The 12,631-nt window shown below is 39.3% G+C and overlaps 1 protein-coding gene across 2 annotated transcripts in view; it reads right to left on the minus strand.

Annotated features, from left to right (window-relative positions):
- The window catches only part of caln1 (calneuron 1), a 69,077-nt gene extending 57,707 nt beyond the window's left edge, over window positions 1–11,370 (minus strand). Inside the window, exon 1 of one of the 2 annotated variants that reach the window (XM_088345727.1) lies at window positions 11,111–11,370. Coding sequence is in view for 1 of the 2 variants with exons in the window: in XM_088345726.1 (XP_088201852.1) it covers window positions 8,054–8,223 (170 nt within the window). In the remaining variant the exon portion in view is untranslated. Of the gene's footprint in view, window positions 1–8,053; window positions 8,312–11,110 lie in introns of those variants that run through there. The other variant, XM_088345726.1, reaches the window with a different exon arrangement.
- Window positions 11,371–12,631: the final 1,261 nt, after the last annotated feature.

The following is a 12,631-nucleotide window of genomic DNA, read 5'->3' on the forward strand; positions in this document are numbered from 1 at the left end:
CTTCTTGTGGTTGCACCAATACGATCCCAAAACTGTATGTAACATCCTACATGCTCACATTTTTTGTGTAAATATTCTCTAAATTATAACCTTTATCTTCTTTGGTCCTTTATATTGTGTAAATTATAACGTTATCTTCTTTGTTTTTTATTTATCCTCACTGTAAAATGTGATGCTGGAGTGCCACGTCCAATTTCGTTGTCACCATATGTTCAACCCATTTTGTAACAATGACAATAAAGGTGTATTATATTCTATTCTATTAACATATAAGGAAACACAAAAGAAGTGCAGAACTTCAACGACAGGACAGATGCTTTCAAAACGGTCACTGCAAATCTTCGTTTGTTGCATCATTAGACAATATTTATTTGTAAGTATTCAATGTATTGTGATTACTTGAATGAAGATTTTTGTATATGGTAACGTTTTGGAACCAATTATTGTCCTCTTTTTTAAATTGATTTAAATTACACTGTATAAGGTAACTGTTCTGACTCTGAGACACATATTGAGTGGTCTGCAAGTGCCCTCTTGTGGTTAAAAAGTGCATTGTTTGTTGCCAATTTTAAAATAGAGGTGGAACGAGATGCCATAATATTAATTCACTTATGATTATTATTTTGATTTATAATAGAGTATTTATTTAGTTGTTATGCAACCCTAGCTCTTGTTGTAGTTTTTATTACATGTGCCTTATATATATATATATATATATATCGCAAAATACTATTTTTAGGGCATGCATTTTACAATCCAGTGCGCCTAGTGCAGAAAATACAATATATTAATCCAAAATTTTGATTTATCAATAAATTTGAACCCCCTAACACAGAAGTCTCAAACACGTGGCCCAAGGACCAGTTGCAGGCCGCGGGAGGCCCCGCCTTCAAAGTGTACGTTTATTGAAAAAGTTCGACACGGCTGTCCCTGCGGGAGGATCTTTTTACAGCTGTTGAACTGTGCAAGACGTACGTAACTTTCTTTGAGTTTCTGGCTTCGAGTCAAAAGAGTTAAAAAATGTATCCGATTCAGCATTGTTACAAATCACAACTTGGCTGTATTGGCTTATATAGTCATATGTCACAAGAGTTTAATGATACAATCAATTATTTTGAAGGGAGCTACTGTATGTGGTCACAAAATGAAAGGATACCCCCTTCACATTCCTGTACTATTAGCCTAAAATCCCAATCTAAGACGTACCCAAAGTGAATTGAATGCTGTTTTTGAACCGTTTTGGTCTCTTTTGAAAGGTAACATTCGGCAGTTTGTCCCAAACTGAAATAATCACTGCAAGGGCTACTAAAATTGAGTAATCAGAGTTGTATCACACAGAAATAGAAGGTTTTTATTCTCGCCTGATCTTTTTTTTTTTTTTTTTTTTAATAAGGTGCCTGCAGATGAGTGTAGCACGAGCATCTTAGTTGGAAAACAGGTGAGACAACTAGCTTGAAGCCTTACCTGGTACCTTGTCAAATTTGATCGCAATCTGAAAAACTAAGTATCGTATTCAACACGTTTTTCTAAGTGTAGGTTTAGGCGTTTCTTAAAGTGACCAGTTAGATAGAGATGACCAGTTTCCTAAACTTAAACGTTAGCAAACTTCTATTTTAACATTTTTAGCCATTGAGAATACTTTGCCTTCTCTTTCCAGAAGTCAAATCAATGATTGTGCACACGTGCTTGTAATAATGGGGAGTAAAAATGAATCACAGATTGCATTGCACAGGTATAAGAATACACCCTGGAAAATGTCATAATATTAAGTTGGAAATTTTATTGGCCAACCAATGTGTCAATCATCATTCGATTTGGTTACTACTGGCTGAAGATATCCGTAGCTATAGATGTCACGGTTGCCATGGCGCCCAATTGCACACAGATTGCATTGCACACGTGTAAGAATACACCCCGGAAAGTGTCATAATTTTAAGTTGGAAATTTCATCGGCCAACCAATGTGTCAATCATCATTCAATTTGGTTACTACTGGCTGAAGATATTCGGAGCTATAGATGTCACGGTTGCAATGGCGCCCAATTGGTCCCCGCCGTGTGGCGCCAGGTTCTGTTACGGTTGCCACGGTGCCCAATTGGCCCCGCCCATGGACACCAGCTGAAACACGTTGACAGATTGCTCCCTGGCTACTTAAACGGTGTCTTGTGAGTCGCCTGGTTTCGGAGCGTCTGCGAAACTTCTGCTAAACTCTGTTGTGGTACGTCAAGCCCTGTGAATCCCCGGTTTTGCCTGTGTTTTTTGCTTTTATTTTGCCAAGACTTGTGAATCCCCGTTTTGCCTGTGTTTTTTGCACTTGTTTGCCAAACCCTGTGAATCTCCATTTTTGCCTGTGTTTTGCTCCTGTTTAATTTCAGGTTCCATTTTAGTTTCCGTCTGTTTATTGTTTTCTTCAGTTTTCGTTCCCGTCTAGTTTCTCTTGTTAATTTTTGATATCCTGATCTGTTACCTATCCTGTCTGTCACTTCCTGTCCGGGTCCTGACAATAGAAGGCGATATCCGTTTGATCAAACCGTCCAGTATAGGCTCATGTGGGGAGTGGACTGTGAAAAAAGCCTGCTATTAGCCGAGAAAGGTGTCAATCAAAAGGGGAGGGCTAACTACGGTATTGGGAACAATTTTATGAGTCTGATCATTTTCAAAGAGTTTTGGAGCAAAACAAACAATATTCAAGAAGCAAGGCTCAACGAAGCAAAAATGCTTTTAGGTGGACTTCTACTCATCTGTCGACATTATCTTGTGTCGTGGATTAAATATTTTACACGGTTGTATTCCATGAATTGTCCTTGATATAACGAAGCCATTTTCGCGGACATCAAAGAAGTTGAAGACGGCCAGGGGACGTAACGGTGAGTTACCTCGGTTTTCAGGTATCTTGTTTCTGACTTATCGTGATGTTTCTCTGATGAGTATATTTTGACATGCTCATCACATCCTGAATCCTAAGAGTTTAAACTTTCCAAAGATATTTCAGTGACTGGTGACATCCTACAGACACGTATTTGTTTATCAAAAGACCGGCGACGTTAAGGTGTTAAATACGCACCTTAGAATATAAAGTATAATAATTATATTTTTGTACTCACAAATGTAGTTATTGTTTTATTTATTAAGGATTGATTGATTATTTAAATGTAATAACAATAATTTTAAAGCTTAGTTGGGATATAAATGCTACCCACCGGTACTCAGACTGTCATGATTACTGATGTGACTCAGCTGTGCCCGCTCATTTGGCGCCAACTACCGGGGGTTCTGATTGGCTCCCTGTCAGTATTTGAACCCAGTCCTGTCAATCCCCTGTTGTCAGTCCGTCTGCGAATCTCCGTGTATACTAGGCAAGCCTTTTTTGACCCTGACTCACACCTGTCCCATTTTTTGCTCCTGTTTGTCTCCCGCTACGACCTGTTTTGATCCCGACCACGTCTGCTCTCCTGTCCCGGCTTACAACTCGTTTCCGACCCTGACCACGTCTTGCTCTCCCGGTGCCAGCTATTGACCAGTTTTCCACCCGTGACACTGCCATTGCTCGCTACGGAAGATCCACTTCTGTGTTCGGATCGCAAGCCGAATACGAGAGCGAACACCGGATCGTGGGCGCAGCCCTTCCTTGTTCCTTCAATAAAACTTCACTTTACGCAAGTGGGTCCTGTTTCCGTTCTGGTCCTGACACAGAACCAAGCCCTGGTGGCCCTACAAGGAAAAATCTTGTTTGTGACCCCTGTCCCAGGCTTTGTTAAAAAAACAACCTTTTATATTACATAGGAACTCTTTAAGGAACTCTTTTCCCCCTAAAATTGGAATTTAAACTTTCTTTTCCTGAATCGAAGTGTAATCTACTGCTATCAAGAAATAAACCATTGTCAAAAGATAAGCTTTTTAAAAAATGATTTTTGTCCCATTGATGAATAACCTTAAATTTAATTTCATAAAAACATAACTTAAAATAGACCGCTAAAGAGAAAAGACGTCAGAATGACTGTATATAAATTAAAATTTTTGGCTGTTGCTGTAAAAATAATGCAAAAATATGTTGAAATCTTATTATATCTTACTGACAAATGAATGTTCTTTTCCCCAGGAAAAACAATGCTTTAACTGTTTAAGACTGAGTTTTCCTTTCAGGATTTTGAACTTTGTTTCTGTGAGATTTTTGGTCTCCATCGCTCTGGCAAGCAACAAATGACAATATAACAGCCTGCTCTATAAAATTGACACGAGACTTAAGGGCCTCTTATATCATTTCTCGTATTTGCATATACCGTAACACGTTTGATGTATTTGCTTATATTCATATTTACTCATGTGTGCACTAAAACAGCGTGAACGTTTTTATGTGTCACATAAAAGCTCTTAAATTCGACGTCGTTTAACGCCGCTCGAGTCTCGGCGCCGCTGACATATCATAATAGTAAATCTCTTCAAAAATGTAATACTTACGACAAACACACACTCAATCAAGTAAAATAAACAGTGAAAGTTTATAGTTTAGTAGACACTAAAAGTTTGGAGAGAAGACATCAACGGATAGTGAACTTGCAAGGAGAACAGAAAAGAGCCAAAAGCTCAGGTAAGACATTCCAACCCTGCCCTTGCGCCCTTTCTTTTTATTAAATTTCCTTGTCGTCACTTTAAAAATGTTATCTGATGCAGTTACTAGTTACCTGTTGAAAAATGTAATCAGTAACATAATCTGAATACTACACTGTTGCAGTAATGTAAGTTGATTACCTTTAATTGCTTTTGGGTTATTCCAATACCAAATACACAAATAAAAGACAAAAAGAAAACCATATAAATAACATTATAAAAAATGGTTTAAAGGTGGGGTGCGTCGTTTGAGGCCTAAAAAAGTTGAAAGTAGAATATTTTCTATATTAAGTATGTCTTAATCCCAGAAGAAAATGCATTGATTGATTCCCTACTGAGTCCAAAGAGCCTTTACAGTTATTTCTACCATGCCTATCTGCTATTATCTTACTTTTTCCAAAGGTGTTCCAGTCGCAGAACACATTAGGCAGGAGGAAAGGAAACTGGTGGGATTGGGGTTATGGTAGGAGAGCAATTTTACACTGCTCGAGGTTTTATTTTGTTCTAAGATGAAAATGGTGAAAGTAAGAAAATGACTGTTTCAGATACAGTCCAAATGCCAACCCAAACCCTAAAATGATAAAAAAAAAAAAAAGTTTATCACGAGAAGTTAAAATAATATTAATATAAATCGACAGGTGGATGGGAAGGATTCACTCACTGTATTACTATACACAAAACAGTTACCGGTAGTTGGCAACTCCTGTCTTCCAAATACAGCACACTATTCATAACTGCTGCGCATTTTTCTGAATATTGTGAAATGGATAAAATATCATGTGATACAAAATCGATAATGAGGTGACTGGTCTTGCTGTAATCAGCATTACTCATGAAATAGGGGAGCAGATTGCTTATAATAATAATTGTACATTTTACTTCAAAAGTGCCTTTCAGGACACCGAAGGTAGTTGTACACAGAATATCAAACAACGGTAAAACAAAAATAAAACAAGCAAGTATTAAACACCAAGAAAGAGTTAAAAAGTGCGGGGTTTATGAAGCAGATGATTATGAAGTCTGAAGCGGTGTGTTTTGAGTCAGGATTTGAACAGGGTGGCGGAATTCCGGAGGTCAGGTGGTAAAGAGTTCCAGAGCTGGGGGGTAGAGCGGCTGAAAGCTCTGCTACCCATGGAGCTGAGATGGGCAGCGGGCACAGTGAGGTGGTGCAGGAGGGTGTGGCAATGTGAAGGAGGTCGGAGAGATATGGAGGGGCGAGGTTATGGACGGCTTTTAATGTGTACAGAAGGATTTTGTAGGGGATTCTTTGGTTGATTGGGAGCCAGTTGCTGAAGGACAGGGAGGGACCAAGACCATTGACGGTCTGCAGGTGAAAGCTAGCTGATAGGGTGATGTTATTTATATGAGAGTTGAAGGACAGTGCACTGTCAAGAATGACACAGAGACTCTCAACCAGAGGGGAGGGAAAAACTACACAATTGTTGAATGGAAAGAGATGTGTCAACTCTAGAAAGGGTGGATTGGGTGCCAATGGGAAGTAAATTATTTTTATTGCTGTTTGGTTTGAAGAAATTAACAGTGAACCATAATTTTATTCCAGATAGAAGGGGGAGGGGGTGTGTAGAGTGAAGGGAGAGTGTGGTGTGGGTTTTCAGGAAAGGGAAAGAGTTGGGTGTCATCCATGAAGCAGTTGAAGGAAACGTTGAATTTACGAAGGATATCACCTACGTGGAATAGGTGGGTTATAAAGATGGGAGGCCCCAGGACAGAACCCTGGGGGACACCTGTAGTGACTGGAGGGGGGTCAAATGGAAACCATTGAAGGTTGGTGTGGGCTAAGCCAAGAGAAGAGAGTATGCTAAGAAGAATGGGGTGGGAAATGGTGTCAAAGGCAGCACTTATACTGAATAGGATGAGAATAGAGCCTTCTGACATTGGCGAGCGCCCAGTCTTTGGTTTTTAATGTAGACAGGTGACTGATCTAATCTAATCCATTGTTTGTCTATACTGATCCAGACTTTGGTTGGTGAGGAGCTCATTGCTGGATGACAGCCGTCCATTGTTTTTCTATATGCGCTCGCATTACATGGCGACAAGTCCATTGTTTGCGAATGTGCAATGACATTAAGTGGCAACAAGTCTATACTCTGCGTGTCTCTTCTGACATTGACTGGTCATATGAACGTTGCTTATTATCTACACTGAATCTTAAATTTTGGTTTACTATTCCTTGCCATTGCGTACTGACCTATCATTTTTCCTGCCTACATAGGCACAAACCTTACCTCGTGACAGGAGTATAGATATTTAATCTTTGACTCTTTACTGTGGAGATTATTTTCCTGACAATTTTGGAGAACAATCCTGCCACATATTGAAATAAACGTATAAATGAATAAATGCCTACAAATTTATGCCATATAAATAAATTAACACATAAATAGATTACGTAATACCGAAATATGACATAAACGCAATTCCTTTATATATTTATACATTTTGTCATTCCTTTTGTTCATTTATTTATTTTGATATTTATTCTGTCACGTATTTTCTCATGTATATTGTCACGATTCTGCCGTGTATTTTGTCATTTATGAACTCATTTACTTTGTCATTTTTTTCTGTGGTAATTTTCACATGTATGTTGTTGTGAATCTTGCTATGTAGGTGGTCATTTATTCTTTCTTTATTTTATTGTTTATTATGTATTTTGTTGAGAATTTTTTGTCATGTATTCTGTCATCTATTTTGTTGTTTATTTTATTTTGTTTATTCTGTTGTATCTTTTGTCGTGTATGTTGTTATTTGTTTTGTCATGTATTTTATTGTGCACTTTTCTTGTCTCTAACAAGTGTTATTCAAATGAGGGGGCAGGTCAAACTGGCTGATCTTTACACCCATTGGTCGATCTGTGTAGCAGCCAATTCATTCATCGCCGATCAACAAATAAGTGTAAAGCTCAGGCAACTGGGTCACCTCCTCATTTGAAAAATGTATTGTTTTCACAAAGGAAATGACAAAATAAATACTGAAATAAATAAATGACAAGTTAAATGACAAAATTAAGAAATTAATTGCATTTTTGTCATATATTTACATATTTATTTAGGTGTTAATACATTTATATGGCATATATTTGTAGGGAATTAATTATTCATACATTTATTTTTAGATACAGCAAGAGCAGTCCTCCTTATCCAACAAGTCTTTTTTTTTTCCAATCACCTCAACAAAGTCAATGTCAGGACCTACCTTGACATTGACTAGGTCAAGTCCATCAGCCTCGCCTCCAGCCCACAGTCTGCTGTGACAGACTCCATCCAAACCACGACCCTAATAAGCACAAGCCATTGAGTGACATTCAACAGTAAAACGTCCGGTCCGAGAATCACGCCGCAGTAAACACGGTTCCGCGTTCAATCCCCTTAAAGCCACCTGCGACTCGGTTGAAACGGACTGTGACGAGCCAGCTGGGTTCTTACCCACAAAAGCTGCCGTGCAAATCGTCCGAACGCTGCGCAAGAACGGCGCCTGGAGCCCCGTCGTCCCTCAGGTACCCTGGCAGGTTGCCGTTTGCCTCTACCGCTCCCCCTCCTACCTCCTCCATCACAAGTACGGATGGCATCCCTGAAACCTCGTCACCCGAGACCATCCCGGTGCGATGGGCATGTTCGCCGCTCGCCTCCCGCACGGCTTGGAATATTTTAGAGTGAAAGCAGCAGGTAACGCAGACTCCTTGCCCCGCTTTACCTTCTCCCACCGCCTCTTCATCAGCCTTCCCCTCCCTCTCGCTTCATCCTCAAAGCGACTCCTACCCACCCTGCTGACATTCTTACAGATGCAGAAGCACTCCCCGAGTCCCACTTTAACACAAACAATGGGATGTACCCCAGACAGAGATGCCAACATTTAATGTCTGATGAGGTAGAGCAAGGGTAAAGACCCACTTACAATAGAGAGAAAATGGAAACAGAAAAAGAAGGTAAGGAAACAAGTGAAAACCGAATTTCAGGTCACGAAAGACATTTGGAACAGAGACGTGTAAAAACAAGATTAGATAGAGACGAGAGGCACAGTAAAAAGGAGAGTGATACGTTTACACAAGTAGACACTCAAAATAAGGAGAGAACACATCAATGGATTTTGAACTTGCAAGGAGGACAGTGAGAGAAGCCTTCAGATTAGAAAGTCCCACTCATTCTCAAGGCTCTGCCCTGAGTCCTTTCTTTTGATTACGTATCCTAGGTTACAAAAGCAGATCTGCCCTAAAGGGTGTGGAGTCAAAGAACAGCAACATGATTGCTCTACAGGTAAAATGATATAAGTGTCAAAAATCGGAACAACAGTGCGCAATAATAGTCAAAAACTGTCATCCTATGAAATCTCCTTTGCAGCTGTCCCGTATTACAAACAAAATTAACTTATTAGCTAAGGTAACATGCCAATTTTCTTCTCAATTATCAGTTTCTGATCTTTAAAAAGTCCGATGAGCCAATCCCGATCTTTGCAATTTCCATACACCTTCACATTTCCAATCTTCTTTTATCGTAAAAGCATCCAATAAATGAAACGTTTGTTTTAACTTCAAATTTAGTTGCTATCATAAATATCAAATTTAAAGGCTATCAGTTGTTTTAGTAGAAAAAGCCCCACTAGAAGAAAACCAAACGGGAGAGATACGGGATTATATGACAAAGATCAAGTAATTTTGCAAATAATGGCCTGATTATCGTTCCCTCCAAAAATTAAGGTAGTCTGGGCTAAAGAAACCAATGGACTGATTTGACTTCCGAATCTCAAACAAGAAGGATGCTTTTCTACACTGCTTTCGAATGGTACTGTGCTATAATAACCCGATTTGATCAATGTGAAAATGGTTTCAACTGTCAAAGAGACTTGAGCGAGATAAGCTCTTGCTTTTTCTTGTCTGCTTTTTTTCTTTCCGTTTTCTCATTTCTTTATCAAAGATATTGATTGCAAATTGATTGTAACCTTGTTTTTAAAGAACAGAAGAAAAAAATAAAAGTGTCAATCAATCCATCAATCAAGTGACGCATCCCCAAAAAGAACACCTCATACTAGACGCTTGCAAGATTTTTGCACAGAGATGCCCACAGATGCAAAATGGCTAAAACGGAGATGAGTCATAAGAGCAGCAAGAGAGGGACACATTGAAAAGAGACAATTTCGAAAAAGATAAAGAGCAGAGACCAACTGATGCTCGACAGAAGTTTGAGACTCAAAGACAAATGAAACGCATGATGAGCGAAAATATAGGAAAAGAAAACAGGTAGAGCTGGGCAGAGAGAAGAGAAAATGAAGAGCAAGAATGGAGGAAGGAACTTAAAGAAAGAAGAAAGACATGTTACAAAAAAATGAAAGAGAGAAAGGCATCAGTAAGTTAAATGTTTCAGAGGACGGAAGTGATAATCATGAGACCCAATAGAAGAAGATGAAGATATAATAAAGAGAGAGAAAAGTAAGCCCTACAGGCAATTGAGACACTTTAAGAAGCCAGAACGCGCAGCCCCATCCATTCATATTTGGAACAAACGTGCTGGAGACGGTCCAGGGCATCGAAAACGTCGAGCAGGCGGACGAGGTATCGGATTGACAGAAAATTGACGATCCGTGTGCAGAGGGTCTGCACCGCTACTGTGGGGTGTTAAGCCAATCGGCTCATGGCAGAGGGCGATAGTGAGACTAAAGATTCTGGTTTTCAGCCCCAAACTATAGAATTAGTATTTTTTTCTCATTTCATACCGAAGGTTTTTATATATTATCCAGTAAACATTTATTTTATTTAACAGGATTAGCACAAGACCAAGCGTTTGTTTCTATGCTACAGTTATTGCTATGTCGATAAAATTATGTATAAGAAGTAGGGTCATTTATTTGAAAATCTGACTGTGCCTAACCATATTAGAACCTCACCGCACGTCACTGCCACATGAATATTTTTCAAAGGAATTTATACTCAGACATTTTCTTAGATCGTGCATATGGACTTTTTCTTCTACTTTGACAACTCTACAGGTTAAATAAGTTAAGAATCAAATCACAGAAATGAAACAAGTCTTTATATACGTACTACTTGTCCTGATGAACTTCAAACTCTAAACACATACCATTAGAAATAGTTTATATAATAGTAAATGAAGATCCATAAACACCGATAGTGTGGTGTAACTGTCCGTTGACCAGCAACCACTGGAAAAATGGTGTAGCCTACCTAATGAAGAACCATAGGGAATGTTGGAAGAAACATTCAGAGAGAAGGTATAGCAAAGTAAATAATTAAGAAAACACAGTAAAAAAAAAAGTGAGACATAATAGGAAAAAAAATAGTGTAAAAAAAAAAGTGCTGGTCCCTGGACAGCAAAAACACAGTTTAAGGCGACATTTTGTGGTGCTACCCTCTTTTATGAAGGAATAAATTAAAAAAGACAATAAAAAAAACGAAAGAAAGCAAAACAATCAACATGTGTCAATGACACAACAGGTGTAAGATGATCCCTCATTGTACAGTGCCAACTTACCAGTGCCCGTGTGGCAATGTCCTCTGTTCTCCCGGTACTGCTGTGGTCCCTTCCCTTCCAGGTTCTCGTCTTCTTCTCCTTCTTGTCCTACTTCCTAAAATTTGCTGGCGTCTGTTGCCTCCATGTCTCCGCCGCGTCTCAGGAAAACAAAAAAGAAGGATATTACATTTCCTTGAGGACGCGTTGCGGGCTGCTCTCCCTCCATCCTCCTCATCCCGATATTCCTGCAGTGGGAAAAGAGAAAATGATGAAGATGAAGGTGAGGATGATGAAGAAGACAGATGAGAGAAAGCGAGCGCGCTCGTGCGCAAAGGCGCGCCGATTGGTTGGTTGCAGTGATGTCATTGCACGGATGCTTTCCTTCGGTCAATGACACAGTTTTTTTGTGTTATGATCGGTGGTGTTACCGGGATGCCAGGTGTGGGTGGACATTAGTCTTACCTGGAGGGGGGCAGACAAAATGCTACGATGCTCAAGCAGGTCAAAACCCAGCGTAGGGCTACCCCACCTTCAAACTTGTTTTGTTTTCTCCTAAATTAAGATAACTGTTGTGATTTGGGCTAAACAAAAGTGGATTGATTTGACTTAGAACACATTCAGAACTGAACAGTTAAGGTAACAAACGAAGGTTACCTTAGAACAAAATACGATTTGCAGGTAATAAGGGTAGGTTAAAGGTATATCCTTGTTATCCTGGATGGCATCTACAGCAGCCATTCTCAACTGTATGACTTGAGGACCCACCATCCCACCCTATTTAAATCAAATGAAATTTAAATTTATTTGTAAAGCCACATTGCCACTCAAAGTGTATAAAAACATTTAGCATACAACAAGACGGTAAAATCCCCATAAGCAAACCCTCCGGCACCCCTGACAACCCAAAACACATCATACACAGACACATGCAATGGTTAATATACAATAAGAAGAAAATATGTAGCAATAGAGATGAAATATGATTATAGCAAGGGACCTGAGAGAGGCGTTTCCACACTGGCAGAGATGGGAAGCTGCATCGTTTCTGTTATGGACTTTTTGGACAAATTTCAACATGTTACCTATTGTTCTCTTTGATTGATGTTTGCTGTTTGCTATGATTGTGTCCTGTTACCCAATGCTATTGCAACCCAGTCATCCTGGATTACCACTTGTGAGGCCCCTTCTCAGGTATATTTTTTCCTCACGCTGAGGTTTTGAATTTTTCCTTGCCCGCTGTCAGAGCCCGGACAGACAGTGGACCCAGATGCATAACGTTTTCCCACAAGCTTTATAAAATTACTAAATTTTGTGCAGGCTCGGGGAGTAACGGAATACATGGAACGGCAAAAAGGATGTTGGCAAGCTGTTTGGATTCATTTTCATTTTGTTTCTGTGGCATTTTATGATAGTTTTGCCGGAGTTCAAAGAGATCAAAGCCAGGAGAGAAAGCTTTCCATGTGTTGTGAGTCAAAATTGTATTCATATTTAGTTTTTTTTGTCTTTTATTAGCATATTTGGTATTGGAGTAATCCAAAAGTA

The sequence above is a fragment of the Urocampus carinirostris genome, chromosome 10, assembly GCF_059441175.1.
Source record: "Urocampus carinirostris isolate Australia breed hairy pipefish chromosome 10, RoL_Ucar_1.0, whole genome shotgun sequence".
Taxonomy (NCBI): domain Eukaryota; kingdom Metazoa; phylum Chordata; class Actinopteri; order Syngnathiformes; family Syngnathidae; genus Urocampus; species Urocampus carinirostris.